Source organism: Phialemonium atrogriseum (assembly GCF_030411735.1).
Source record: "Phialemonium atrogriseum strain 8032-3 unplaced genomic scaffold QBC33scaffold_20, whole genome shotgun sequence".
In the NCBI taxonomy this organism is placed as follows: Eukaryota; Fungi; Ascomycota; class Sordariomycetes; order Cephalothecales; family Cephalothecaceae; genus Phialemonium; species Phialemonium atrogriseum.
In genome coordinates, this window is record NW_026848157.1 from 612,904 (window position 1) to 627,088 (window position 14,185).

At 60.1% G+C, this 14,185-nt stretch overlaps 6 protein-coding genes across 6 annotated transcripts; 4 read left to right on the forward strand and 2 right to left on the reverse strand.

The window, feature by feature from the left end:
- Positions 1-176: 176 nt before the first annotated feature.
- On the forward strand, positions 177-2,764 carry QBC33DRAFT_545181 (uncharacterized protein). Its single transcript, XM_060428542.1, has 4 exons — positions 177-475; positions 545-1,242; positions 1,311-1,700; positions 1,756-2,764. The coding sequence occupies exons 1-4, from the start codon at positions 322-324 to the stop codon at positions 2,374-2,376; spliced, it is 1,863 nt and encodes a 620-aa protein (XP_060281561.1). The 5' UTR covers positions 177-321; the 3' UTR covers positions 2,377-2,764.
- QBC33DRAFT_545182 (alpha-1,6-mannosyltransferase Och1) lies at positions 2,660-3,926 on the reverse strand. Its single transcript, XM_060428543.1, has one exon. The coding sequence runs from the start codon at positions 3,887-3,889 to the stop codon at positions 2,672-2,674; it is 1,218 nt and encodes a 405-aa protein (XP_060281562.1). The 5' UTR covers positions 3,890-3,926; the 3' UTR covers positions 2,660-2,671.
- An 861-nt stretch (positions 3,927-4,787) lies between these two features.
- On the forward strand, positions 4,788-6,802 carry QBC33DRAFT_545184 (acyltransferase family-domain-containing protein). The gene has a single exon (XM_060428544.1). It carries the CDS (start codon positions 5,162-5,164, stop codon positions 6,695-6,697), a length of 1,536 nt encoding a protein of 511 aa, XP_060281563.1. The 5' UTR covers positions 4,788-5,161; the 3' UTR covers positions 6,698-6,802.
- Positions 6,803-7,289: 487 nt separating this feature from the next.
- QBC33DRAFT_176609 (uncharacterized protein) lies at positions 7,290-8,874 on the forward strand. The gene has a single exon (XM_060422403.1). It carries the CDS (start codon positions 7,416-7,418, stop codon positions 8,760-8,762), a length of 1,347 nt encoding a protein of 448 aa, XP_060281564.1. The 5' UTR covers positions 7,290-7,415; the 3' UTR covers positions 8,763-8,874.
- Positions 8,875-9,595: 721 nt separating this feature from the next.
- On the forward strand, positions 9,596-11,314 carry QBC33DRAFT_176665 (PAP2 superfamily-domain-containing protein). The gene is made up of 3 exons (XM_060422404.1): positions 9,596-9,983; positions 10,066-10,298; positions 10,390-11,314. The coding sequence occupies exons 1-3, from the start codon at positions 9,950-9,952 to the stop codon at positions 11,155-11,157; spliced, it is 1,035 nt and encodes a 344-aa protein (XP_060281565.1). The 5' UTR covers positions 9,596-9,949; the 3' UTR covers positions 11,158-11,314.
- A 157-nt stretch (positions 11,315-11,471) lies between these two features.
- Positions 11,472-13,958, reverse strand: QBC33DRAFT_455639 (SnoaL-like domain-containing protein; the record flags this gene model as incomplete). The annotated part of the gene is made up of 1 exon (XM_060424778.1): positions 11,472-13,958. One exon carries the CDS (start codon positions 13,956-13,958, stop codon positions 11,472-11,474), a length of 2,487 nt encoding a protein of 828 aa, XP_060281566.1.
- Positions 13,959-14,185: the final 227 nt, after the last annotated feature.

Consider the following 14,185-nt stretch of genomic DNA (forward strand, 5'->3'; position numbering starts at 1 on the left):
TGAAATATGAGAGCAAGTGGACAAAGGGCTGGTACCTTTTTCGAGCCTATTGAGATGCTTTCTACTCTGTCTTGCGGTTGTGGTTTCGTCTTCTGTGCTTATAAGGGCGCATTCCCAGGAGTGCTGTAGTGATGGGCCAATAGGATTGCATCTGATGGCCCCACTGAGCCAGGTCCAAATTTGCACTCCGCCAACCATTGAGCCAGCCAATCTCTCACCATCACGGTACGGGCTTCTCTTTGGAACTGCCTACCTTAGCAGTGTGCCTACCTTAGCAGTGCTTACCTATACTGCTCCCACAAACGGGACACGTTGTCAGCCATGGTTACTCATGAATTCAAGGCGTCCAAAGGGTTCATACCAGGGGCTTGGTTGAGGAACTACGCCATGAATATGCGCTATGTCGAGTTGTCTCACCAATGCGGCATCTGCGGTGAAGTGTTCAAATCCGATCTCGACGAGAGATGTGTAGCCTGTAAGGCTGCCAGAAAACCCCAACCAAGCATGACGCACCGCACTGACTTGATCCTCCGATCTTGATCAGTGCTCGGAAACCCAGCATCAACCGCCAACTGGCTCCACACGGGGCCGTTCCGCTATTTCGAGCACCAGGGCCGCGCTCGCGCCCTTGACGGCTGGACCCGCTGTCCCGACCCGAATTGTCGCCAGTGCGCCATGACGACAGAAGCAGCGACGATACACCTCGAGTGCTTCGAGCTATTCAGGCAGACTTACATGCCCGTCGATGCCCTGGACCGTCTATGGAGAGTGGCATGCTGGAGAAGTCCCTGGCGCGACGTAACTGCCCCAATTGTTCTCCCCGAAGACGTCAGCGTTGGGGCACGGGCTCTATCAACGGTAGCCGAAAAGTATGGCTTGCCTCAGCTGAGCAGAGTGCCTCAGGATATAGTCTGTAAGATTCGAGACTACTCACGGTCCGCCCTATTCTGGCGCTTCACGGCAGCACTCGACCTTGCTGCGCGACTCCATGCCATGCCGACCAGCATCGCTGTTTCCATACCCCTCTGTGAAGTCACCGGGTGGGAACGTGGCGGCCTTGTAACTCAGTCAAAGGATCCAGCCCGCCTCCCCGTCATTCGCCTGACTATCGACTCGCGCGGCATCAGAAAGATCGAGAGGCTACCATCCGGCCAACCCCAGTACAGCAGATGGAGGGTTGACAATATGGTGTTCGTTATCAAGGATGAATCTTGCTTTGTTAATATCATTGCACGTTTCCAGGTACGCAAAACTACCCATAATTAAAGATAATATTATATAAGCTACCTAATTAACCATATGGACGGTAGGACGACCAATTACGTCTAGAGCTGCCCGAATATCATGAGGGCCTTCAGACATGGGACACTCCGACTCCGCCTCCTTTTCTTCCAGACGACCGCCTTGCCTCTGAGGGTAACCTTTATGGAAGTGTAACGCCTTCAACTCGCTTCTGCACCATCGATATGACCTCGATAACGGGCCTCACATTCCTCTTCGACGCAGGCAGGTTTATTGCCATTCACGCCCATACAGCCGTGATGCCTTACGCAATACCGGCCGGCAGGTTCTTTTCCGAAGAGGATCCAGACAAAAAATCCTGGGTCTATGTTCCTATACCAGCGAATGACCAGGTCCTGGCTCTTGGCCTCCGAGGGCAGCGACAGGTTGGCGACAACATAGAGTGGAATTGTATCCTGGTATGTAGATATGTTGCTGTTGTCGCGGCATCTCATCCGTCTGACGAGTTGATAGCTTCGTACAAAACTCGCTGGCGAATTTTCCATTGGGGTTTGGCTGCCCTTTGATAACTGCGTCACTTGCACCTTCCTCAACTCTCCGACGACTTTGGTATATGGTTTGGGGGAGCGTCTGGATGTCTCTTCCATAGGTGTCTACCCAAAAACCGTATCCAAGGACTGTGAAGATACAGACATGGGCTTCCGTATCTCTGGCCCTCAGTCCTGGCCATTCGAAGATCCAACCGACCGCTGCGACACGAAGTTCTCATCGGCTCCATTGCAGAACATCATTCTCGCCAAGGTGTTCCACCGGAAGGGAGATCCCCACTGCAGGGGGCTGGTATTCGAGTACGAAAACGGTGCTCAGCGTGCGCTTGGGGACTGCCGCTTGGGTCGCGACCCGTACCAAGTTTATCAAGAACCACGGTTCTTGTGCACTCATCAACAGGGATGCCAACAAGCCCTCGAGGATGAGGATATCCTCATAGTCAGGGTCCAGTTCGCCAGCGATTCCGAGCACATCCACGAGGACCAGGGCTGGCAGTGCCATGGAATGACTGGTACTCTCCGTTGCTGGTTTACACACGAACAGTTCTATCTAGAAATTTGCGAGGAGGATAACAGCGGGGAATGATAACATCCGCGGTTCTCTCGTCGTCTCCACGTGGGCCAGAGGCGAGGGCAGCCTGCCCAAATCGCGAGAGGGATGAGCTGTTTTCGGGGCGACCGATGCAGGTCCAGGTGAGAGGGATCAAGGGGTGGACCTGCCTTGATTCGTGCCAACACAAAATGTTTAAACAGGCCGACTAGACATGGACTAGACACGTTGCATTGAGCTACCTGCCAGCCTGATTGTATACAAACCCCCAAACGTTCTAAACATGACGCCGTAAACCCCCCCCAGCCAACCCCCTCCCCCGAAACCAGCCTCACGCCGGCGGCGGCACCACCACCACCGGCTTCTGCGCCTCCTTGATCCTCTCCTGCTGCTCAGCCGGCGACAGTGCCTTGAACGCCTCAACATCAGCGTCCCAGGTACGCACACAGGCAACATCCCAATTACATCTCTCGACCTCTCCGAAGACGGGGTGCCTGAAGCGCGGGTGTCGGCTAGGCCAGTTGGACGCATGGTAGTGATGCTTGACGAGCGCGCCGCGAGCGTTATGGTTACCCGAGTCGGAGTGGCCTTGACCCGCCGCGAAGGCCTCCACGTCGAGGACTAGCACGCCGCTGACGAGGTGCGACTCGTCCATGTCATGGAACCGGTCCCACGTGATGGCGCCGCCGCCGGTCCGGCGCTGGCGGCGGTTCATCTCGTCGAGGATGGCGGCCGTGAAGGCGCTCGGCCCCGTGCCGCTAATGACCTCGTCGAAGTCGAGCTGGATCTCGGGCACGGGCACGCCCTGCGTGGCTGAGAGGTCGTCCAGCCAGGCCATGATGTTCTCGACGAGGCGCATCATGACGGGCAGGCGGGGCTTGCACATGAAGGTCCATTGGCAGAAGGACTGCGACTTCTTGCCGAGGATGGGGTGGTCGGCGAACTGGGGCTGGTCGATCTCGACGCCGATGACCATGTCGATGTGCGACTCGTCGTAGCGGTCCGTCATGAACCGCCGCACCGGCTTCAGCGCCTCCACGTCGATGTCGGCGTACACGCCGCCCTCGGCGTACATGACCAGGTACCGGAGGAGGTCCGCCTTGATGATGGTCGCGTTGACGGCGCGGTACATGTCGACGATGTCCGGCCGGTTGAGCCCGTCCTGGCCGTACGTCTGCTCCACCCACGTCAGGTCATTGCTGTCCGTGAGGACCTCGTATCTGAATTCCGGGTTCTTCACCGTCCAGGACTTTGCAGTCAGGGCGTCTCGCTGGTCGAAGGAGAGGGGGTCGACCTTCCACGTCTGCCATATCTTCTTGGGGAACGTGCTGCCCCTTGATCCGTCCTTCACTGGCTTCTGGATCGACGTGTTTCGCTTGTGGGTCGTGGACTTTGGTCGCGGGACCGCCACCGAGCCGAACACGTCTGCGTTGAGGATGAGCAGGATGAAGCACAGGCATGCCAGGTATAAGACGGCGCATCTCCGCATCTGCGTTGGCAGGCGGTTCCTCAGCTTGGCCGCCGAGGCTGACAGCGTTGGCGAGTTCATCACTATCGACGACTGCGACGACAATGTCTCAACATTTATCTAGGCTAGCAGTGGGGATACAAAAAAGAGGTATCGAGAAAAGCACGCGACAAGAGAGAATCGAGAACCAGCGAGCCAAGAGCGCATCTTGGGGCCAACCCCAGGGGGCACGGTTACATAGGAAAAGGGACCCCATCCCCACGACCCGGGACTTGCGACCCATGCAACCCTATCCAGGCCGCCTCCAGGTCGCCTCCTCCAGGCCCGCCCCTGTCATGGACCAGGGTTCGACTTACCACTGCCGCTCTCACAAGCAACGTGAAGGGAAATAAGGCCGAGGTCAACATAGCTCAAGAGACTGGGGGTTGACGTCAGAAACCCGCAGGTTATCTCGGAGGGAGGGTAACATCGCGCTCTGCCCCGGCATTCAACGTGAGAGGATGGAGAACGAGGGGTCGGGTCGACTTGGGGATGCAAGCGGAGACATCAAGTTGGAAATACTACGCAGTCTCCAGTAGTGTGTGTGATGCTAAGTGGGCAACATCTAGGATTACACCCAGCTCCATAGGCTCGCGGCATCCAAGGATACCCAAGACCAAACCACTGGGTTACGCAGCAGTTGGTAGGTGTTTTGGTCGGACGTCCAGAACCACCACGGCGGACTTGCCTAATCTGATATGGGAAGCAATTTGAGCCGCGGATCTTAGCTTCGTTCTAGTAGGTATGTCAGGTCAGGAACCAAGGCTTCTAGCATGTGAAACCCGCTGCCCCCACCGAAAACGGCGCCAATTAGACTCGTGATCGCGACCGAGAGGTTCCAATGCCGCCGATCATTTTAAAATCCGCAGAATATTTCCTGTTTTTCCCCGCATCCACCACACCCAGCAAGTCGGTCAGCACTTGTGGGGGAGGGGGGGGGGGGGGGGACAGGGAGGAGGGGCAAGCAATTTGCTGTAGCTGAAGATCCTCAACCTGCTTCAGCGATTACCCCCTCAGTGCCCTGTTATCAACCTCGGCGATACAGTCGATTCATTGTCTTCAGGTCTGCTCGTGATGGCCACCCTGACCAGCTGTGACGCGTGTCTCTAAGCTGGCTGTTTGGTGCTAGATGTCCCATCACTGAGGCCATCACCGCATGAACCACAGGACGACACGGAACAAGGCGACTCTTACTCACGTTCTCTGGGGAACCTTAACAAGACTATCAACAAGCAAGAGTGCCCCGGCGAGAGTGCGCCAGCTTAAACGGCCCTTACCACACCATCAACAACAGTCTCCTGGCATCTCACCACAATGTCGCCCCAACACCAGGGCTGGGGTATACTAGACGCCGGAGACGCCGGAGACGCCGGAGACGACTGGAAGGAGATCAAGCAACCCGGCGTTGCGATGGAGACGACCCGACCGAAATCCGACTGGAGGCCCATATCATCGCAACCAGCAAAGCACTACCTCCGCCGCGTCCGGTCGCTGATATTCCCCAAGCCCCGCCCGCCCGAGAAGCTGCGACGAACAGCCTACCTCGACGGCCTGCGCGGCTTCGCCGCCTTCCTGGTGTACTGGCACCACCACGAGCTCTGGGCGCACGAGTCCAACGGCACGACGGCCATCTTCGACAACGGGTTCGGGCGCGACGGGCGGCGTTTCCTATGCGCGCTCCCGGGCGTCCGCACGCTCTTCACGGGCGGCCACTTCGCCGTCGCCGTCTTCTTCGTCATCTCGGGGTACGTGCTGTCGGCCAAGCCGCTGGGGTTCATGCACGACGGGCGGCAAGGGCTGCTGGGCGACAACCTCGCGTCGGCGCTGTTCCGGCGATGGCTGCGCCTGTACATCCCGTTGGTGTGCACGACGTTCCTGTACATGCTGTCGTGGCACGCGCTGGGGCGGCCGCTGCGGGTGCAGGGGGCGGAGCCGCAGGGCGGGCTGCGGGACGAGGTGTGGAACTGGTACGCCGAGTTCAAGAATTTCAGCTTCGTGTTCACGACGGGGGGGAAGCCGTGGTTCTCGTACAACTTCCACACCTGGTCCATCCCCGTCGAGATGAAGGGCTCCATCGTTGTTTACACCGCCCTGCAGGCCCTCTCCAGGGTCACCACGTCAGCCCGCCTAGCCTGCACCGCCGCCCTGGCATTCTACTTCCTCTACATCGCCGACGGCTGGTACGGCGCCGCCTTCCTGGCCGGCATGCTGCTCTGTGACCTCGACCTGCTGTCCGCAAGGGGCGAGCTGCCCGGCCCGCTGGCCCGTCCGCTGTCCCGCCTCGGGGAGCCGCAGCGGCGGTTCCTGTGCTACCACCTCCTCGCGGCGGGGATGTACCTAGGCGGCGTGCCGGCCGCGACGCTGGACGTGGCGGACCTGGGCAAGAACCGCGGGTGGTACTACCTGTCGCTGCTGAAGCCGCAGGCCGTCTTCGACTACAAGTGGTTCTACCTGCTGTGGGCGGCCGTCCTCGTCGTCGCGGCCGTGCCGCGCATCGCGCCCGCCAGGCGCTTCTTCGAGTCGCGGTTCTGCCAGCACCTGGGCCGCGTGTCGTACGCGCTCTACCTCGTCCACGGGCCCGTCCTGTGGCTGCTGGGCGACAGGGTCTACGCTGCGGTCGGGTGGCACAGGGAGTGGCACGCCGAGAACATCCCCGGCTGGATCGACTGGCTCAGGCTGCCTGCCGCCGGCCCGCTGGGACTGGAGTTCTCCTTCCTGGCGCCGCATGTCGTCCTCCTACCCCTGACCCTTTGGCTTGCGGAGGTCGGTACCAGGGTGTTTGATGAGCCTGCTGTTAGATTCGCTTCGTGGCTGTATGGGAAGATGTTGCCGCAGCCGGGGAAGATGTAATTAGTTAGGGCATTGTAATGGCAGTAAGAGTACAGCAACATCTGCGAGACCATCTGCGAGACCATATGCGAGACCATATGCGAGACCATATGCGAGACCATATGCGAGAGACCATATGCGAGACCATCTGCAAGAGCATCCATCGCCTCTATTGCGACACACTTGTTCGACCTCGAAATTTGGAGTCCGATTTGGAGCCCCAACTTGGAGCATCCATCCATGCAGGGCACATGTACGCTAGTGTAGTTGCACAATAGCGCGATCGGAGAAGTGGCCAGAAATAGTTAAGGCGATCGGCAAGGAAGATCTGCAGAAAACGACGTGGGAAAGTGGGAGGTGAGGGGCGCAGCATGCTCGAAGCCGCGGTTGAAAAACTCGCTCGGAAATGAAACGTGAAAGTCGCAATCTTAGCCAGCATCGTGCGGCATCCGTCCGGGAGTTGAGAATGAGGAGTGTGATTGATCATCCTGGCAACCGGGAAACTTGGCTTTTCGCCTCCCGTTTTTGCCTTGGCATGACCCCTGAGAGGCACACTAAGCGGGTGGTGGGTGGCAGTCCCGCGATGATGGATGACGGTCGATGATAGATGTCCATTTCCTCGGAGTAGATGCGGGGGAGTTTGGCTGTGAAGTAAATATCACCAACTGCAAGTAGTTACTGCGTCCGCTGTGCAGCGCTCTGTCAGCCAGCAAACGCTTCACGGACAGATGTTCCCACAATGATAGTTCGAGACGTAAGGCGGCTGGCCCTCTTCATCGGCCCCGCCATAGCCATCCTCTACCTCTGCTGGAAGTTCTTCCTCGGCGGGCAGGCCGTCTTCTCCCCGGACGCGGGCCCGGATCCGGCACGGAAGGGGGACTCGTCGCCGCCGGACGACCAGCAGTCCACCACCCTCTCAACCCACCACGAGATCTTCTCCGCCTCGACCCCAAACGGCAGCTACTTCCGCATCACCTTCGGCGCCTCCTCCTCCTCCTCCTCCTCCTCCGACGCGGCCATCAACCCCAACATCATCCCGCACCCGCTCCACGACGACGCCTGGGTCGTCGTCGCCCAGCGCCGCCGTGACCCGGCCGGCCCGACCGTCTCCTCGGAGCTGGTCTGCTACGCCGCCTTCGTCTCGGACGACGAGCTGCGCTGCAGCGACCCGCCCTGGACCCTGCCCGTCGCCCCGACGACCGGCATCGCGTGCGACGGCGACCTGGCCGTGCTGGCCATGAACGTCGGGCCGCACGACGCGCGCGTCTTCCTCGGACCGTCGTCGTCTTCGTCATTTATCGTCTACGGTTCCAACTCGCAGTTCTCGTGTTTTGGGCAGTGGATCCACGACTTTGGAAGGTCGCTGATGGGGTGGGTTACCGCTGACGATGGCGATGTGCGGCCCGTCTTCGCAGAGGGCACGGAGATGCAGCGGCCGAGCGGCGCGACGTACGGGCGGCTCGAGAAGAACTGGTTCGTCTTCTGGGACAGCTCGGGCGGCATGTACGTGCACCACGGGGTCTCGCCGCGGCGGTCGTTCGCGCGGCTCGAGGCCGACGGGTCCGCGGGCGAGGACCTCGCGCCGCTGGCGGCCGGCAACGACGACGGCTGCTTGGCGAGGTACATGCCGGCGGTGGAACCAGAGTCGGAGTCGATCCACCAGGCGACCAACTCGCTGTCCGTCACCATGTGCAGGCGGTCGGACCCGAGCTGCCTGCCTGACGCGTCAAACACGTTCCTATTCACCGTGTTCCAGCACAAGAGCCACCGCGACCTGCGCAGCGTGTACGAGCCCTACGTCATGGTCTTCGGGCAGGACCCGCCTTTCCAGATCCACGCCATCTCGCAGAAGCCCATCTGGTTCCACGGCCGGGGCGGCGGGACTAGCACTGGCAATGGCGAAAAGGTGCAGAGGGAGATGTTCTACGTCGTCTCTATGAGCTGGAAGATGCGAAACCAGCGGTATCACGGTTACCTCGACGATGTCCTGTTCATTGCTTTTGGGATCGAGGATAAGGATGCGGCGGGGATAGACGTCGTGGCGGGTGATCTGTTGGCAGGGTTGGGTCTTTGTTCCGATTCATGATACCCTGGTTTGATGCATTTAAAGGGGTCATTGGAGGGAGGCGTTTTTGGGGGGATACGGTGCTCGCTTGGAAACATGCCGAGTGTTCCGGGTGCCACCAGGCAACCGAGATTTGTTCTGACCGGAAGGGGGTGGGCTATGCCACCAGTCTTGCTTGGTAAATCCGGACAGACAGATATGCAGGCAGACGGGATCGATCTGAGCCAGCCTGCCAGCACGCAGAGCTACGCGTCCCTGTCTCGGAATGTACCGCTACTATGTGTACTAGCAACGGGTGGTTTCTCGCGGCGCGTCACAGGATTCAGGAACCATTTCGGTCGCTCCCGACCCTCTCTTCTTTTTTTCCTTTTTTTTTTTTTTCGCTGTCCTCCCTGGACGCTGCACCGAGGATGAACATTGGGATGAGCATTTTGACTTGCATCGTTCCTGCAGGCTGTTTTTGACTTGCATCCTTCCGGAACATTTTGACTTGCATCCATCCTTCCTGCAAATTAATTCCTAGGCGTTCCACTAGCCCCAACAGGGCAACCAAGAAGTCTCAGCCCTTTTGGCGACGCTTGGCTGTTTCTGTTTGGGCGATCGGTGCAACTTGGCCGCCAAACCGGTCAGCATTCTTTCTGCCTGGCTGCACGCAGAATCACTCAGCCTCATCCCTCGTACGTGTACATACCATACAGGTTCCTTCAGCCAAGCTGGTCACACGAGCATCATGCAGTTCCCGACTTCCGAGTGGGCCAATTATCCTTCTTGAAACGTGTTCCTAGCTCCGCCGCGGTAGGAAGTGCTTGATTTTAGTGGAGGTGCGGGCGGGCTATGCCCCAAACAACATAGCGGCCCTCCAATACCAATCTTCGAGGTGGGGGTGGTTACCCACATCAACGGCTATCATTGCCGGTTCCAGTAGTCCCAGTTCCAGTGTCGAAGCACCGTTTCCCTGTCGAAAATGTTTTGTACGAGGAACACACTGCCTAACACGGCCTGACGTCACAAATGTGCCAAGAGCAAGGAGAGCAGGCAAGGCAGAAGCCAGGGGGGGAGCGGCCGGGAAAAAAAGAGTTTAAAAAAATGATGCTCTCTCTCCAACACGTCGTCGAGGGGAAGGATGAGAAGTTTTTATAGAGATAGTCGCCACACGCCTACCCAGCAGCCGACTCAGCAGTCACCATCTCCTGTCCCGTCTGCCTAGCATGGGTGCTCTCAAGAACATCGTCGAGCCAGCATGTCCGTGGAACTCAAACCATTCCTCTCTCGCCATGATCCCCGCGAGGCAGAAACAAGATCAAGATTGACATTGAAAACCCAGGCATCGTTGGGATATTCACCGCCGGCTCGCTCATCAACTCCCGGAGCCGGAGGCCCGTCGTCGACGGCCATGATGGCAGCGTTACCGACCCCATTAGGGGCTGGGGTCCGCCCAAGAGGGCCCAGAGCCCCGTCTCCATGATGATGCCGCGCTTCGACCGCCACATCCTGACGCGGTTCCTCCACCGCTTTCCGTTCCTGATGGAGATATTCTATTGGAACCTAACATACTGGGTAAGAAATGCTCGAAACCAAGGAGAGGGTAATGAAAGAGAAAAAAAAAGGAACATCAAACTGACAAGGCACCTTCAAATCCCCCCCGCAGATCTACCAGCTCGCCCGCGCCTTCTCGGCCTCCCAGATCCGCGACGACGACGCCGTAATGAACACGGCAGCCCGGCACGCCCTGCAGCTCCTCGCCATCGAGACGCGGCTCGGGATCGCGATCGAGAAGCCCATCCAGGACGCGGTGCTGTCGCGGTGCCCGGAGCTGATGGACGTGCTCGCGGCCGTGTACTACTCGCACATCAGCGTGGGCGTGGCCTTCCTGGTGTACAGCTACACGTACCTCCCGTACCGGCGGCACGCCGCCTTCCGCCGCACGCTGTTCGTCGACAACTGGCTGGCCTTCGTCGTCTTCACGTCGTGGCGCGCCATGCCGCCGCGCCTGCTCCCCTTCGACGACTACGGCTACGTCGACGTGCTGCACGGCGGCTCCGGCGGCAACGCCTGGACGCACAACCGGTTCCAGCTGACCATCGCCGCCATGCCGTCGCTGCACTTTGGCACCTCGGTCCTGCTCGCCGTCACCATCTGGCGCTTCTCCCCGCACCCCTGGCTGAGGGCCCTGTGCCCGCTCTGGCCCGCCGCCATGCTGCTGACCATCCTCGCCACCGCGAACCACTGGATCCTCGACGCCGTCGTCGGCGCCTTCATCCCGCTCCTCGGATGGCGCCTCAACCGCCTCGTCAGCCGCCTGACCCCGCTCGAGGACTGGCTGTTCCGCATGCTGAGGACCGAGCGGCCACCGCCCGGCGAGTCAATAGAGGTTTTGCGGAGGGAGGAGGCGGCAGTGAGGGGCAATGGGGTATAACCGTATAACCGCCTGCCGAGTTTTGTTTGTTTTGGGAGTTGGCTACATTCTCTTTTGTGTCCCTCCACCCGCCACCCGCCGATCAACTCGCGGGCCGGTTTATCGAGGGAGGGGGAGGAAGGGGCCAGGTCACCCCGGAGATTTGATGGCATATGCGTTGTTTTTCTTGTCGCTGTTGTTTATATATAGCAAATCGAGCTGCGGCTAGAACCATTTTACCTTAGATCCAGACGATTAGAAACTAATTAGCAGTACGGAGGCGAAGGCCCATATCCGTAACTGCACCAATAACTCCCACTTTGGCTTGACCCTAACTACTCCGGCACATCCACCACGACCGTCGCCCGGCCAGGCCTCAGGCGATCGCTGCCTAGATAATACACCGCCAGCTCGTTCACCCCAGCGGGCAAGTCCTCAGCCCGCACCACGATCGTCGCACCCCCCTCACCATCCAGCGACGCCGAGCCCACCAAGTCGGCGCTCCCGTCCGCCACCCGCAGCTCCACTGTCCCCTCGGCAGGCTCCCCGGGCCCACCAGCCACGGCCACAGTCACCGACCCCGCCACCTTCACGGCAGCCGTCACACTCGTCGGCCCCGTCGGCGGCTCCTGATACCCGTTCTCCATCAGCGCCCAGTCGGGCCTCGCCGTCCGGCAGGGCACACAACCGGGGCCCCAGTACGCCGACGACGAGGCGTTGCCGATGTTCCTTCTGCCGTCCTGGGGTACGCGCCCGCTCACGGGGTTGCGGTACGACCACCACATGCGCTGGATGTCGGGCCAGCCCACGACGTCCGTCGGCCCGCCCGAGAACCCGGCCTCGCGCTCCGTCATCTTGGCGTCCTTGAGCGACACGTCGGGCGGGAAGTTGCTGGCCTGCCTGGCGTCCAGGAGAGATAGTGGCTGGTGGACCAGGGTCGAGGGTGAGCGCCCCCCCTTGGTGCTGCCTGAGCCCACGCCGGCCCAGCCGCTGGCCCAGCTGCTGCTCTGCCAGTAGAACTCGTCGATGGTCAGACACCATAGCTTCCTCCTGACGGTGCCATTACCAAAGTCCTCCAGCACAAACTGGTCATGGTACATGCCCCCATTAAACCCCCACACCCCATCAAACCCGCCACTCGAGCTCCTCGACGTCCCGGTCTGCAATATCCGCGCCCTCAGGCTCGACGACCTCCCATCCTCGGACACCAAGATCACCGGCTGCGGTCGCCAGTGGAACGGCACGTTGGGCCTCCGCGGGTCCTCCGTGCCGGCGCCGTACCGCGACGTGCACGCGCCCTCGATCCGGCCCGGCGTCCGGTACCAGCCCGTGCCCGGCGACTCCTTGAAGCCCTTCTGCGCGTGCAGCGCCGCGAACCTGCCGCACCGGATGTCGTCGGCGTAGTAGCCGTACGCGGCCGACACGTTCTCCGTCTCGTCGAAGGCCGAGGACCGGGCGAGGCGGCGGCGCAGGTCGGAGAGCGGGGAGGCGGTTGTTGTTGTTGTTGTGTTGGTCGCGGGTCGCCAGAATGGCTGCCAGTCGTCCGGCTTGTTGGAGCCGCTGCGGGGGAGGACGTCGAGGAACGCCGGGGGTTCGGTGGTGGTGGTGGCGCTGTTCTTGGGGAGGATGCCGCCGTCGGCCCAGCCCGCAGAGTAGTTTGCGACCAGCAGGCGGGTGAAGTCGAGATGCTTGATCTTCCACGTCCCGCTGTCCGGGTCCTTGATAAAGTGGTTGCGGAAAACGGTGAACTCCCACGACGCCGTCTTCGCGTTGGCATCGCCAATCATTCCGACCTCGAGACCGCGGGTTGTTGCCTCTCGCCCGTCGGGGCCGACCGCCACGATGCTCTCGAAGATGGGATGGTCGTTGAGGATGCCCCGGCTCAGACCCTCGGGTCCCATTTTCTCCAGCCACTTGCGAATCTCGGCACCTCCTGTATAGGTGTTGCCGTCGATCTTGACGGTGCCGTTACGGTCAAATAGATCAATGACATCGGTCCACATCTGGCGATCGACATAATAGCCATACGAGTGCTGGAGGTTCCTGACCTCGTCCTCCTCGTTCAGTTGGCTTATGCGGTACTCCAGCTCGTCGACGTCTAGCTCAAACTCCGAGCGCCGGGGCGTCACTTTGCTTTCCTCAGGGAGCATGATCGGTATCCCCGAGTCATCCGGAGTAAAGTGGTACGTGACAATAGGCAAATTATTCCCTCCGACATTCGTCCAGCCATTCTTGTAATCACCAGCAAACAGCGGGTAGTAGCGCAGCAGCGAGATCTTCCAGCGGTCTCCATTCTCGTCGCTGGTGGTGAGGGCATACTCATTCTCGAAAACCCCGCCCTGGATCCGACTCTTTCCCGCACCATCTCCCATGAGCCGCAACGCATGCCATCGCGCCTTAGCGCTCCGACCATCAGTCGACAGGCTCACAAGCGGCATCTCATTGACGAGCGCATGCAGCGACCCGGGCCGGACCCCGTCCATTCCTCCGGCGTCCTCGCGGAGCCACGCCTCGATAGCCGCAGGCCCCGTGACGGAAGTGGCATCGCTGTCGGCCAGGATGTTAGCCCCCTTGCCCGACCCCCAGCGCAGGACGCCCTTGTCGGAGAAGAGCGCCGCCATGTCGCCCCAGCGCCCGTACTGCGCCAGCTGGCCAAACGTCCGCTGCAGGTCCTTGACCTCGCGTACCGACTCGACCCTCGCGAGATCCCGTGCCAGCGATTCGGCCGTTACCGCCGTCGCCTCGGCCGCCGCTGTCGCCCACAGGACGCCGGTCCAGAGGACCAGCATGAGGGAGGCTGTTGGTCCGACGGGAAGCTTCATCGTGAGCTAGACGAAAAATAAAGTACACCAGTGACGATAAGAACTTTGCTACGGCCTTTCCTTTCAAGTGCCACCTACCACGATGGGTGGATGTATTTACATATAAATATCTTGTCGACACTCTCCCCGCAGCTGCATTCATCTCAATCAATGAAAGAACGGCTAATTGAGCTGACCCCCTCTGCCGACTGCATAGGACCGATCCTTCCATACGTTATAATTAAGCT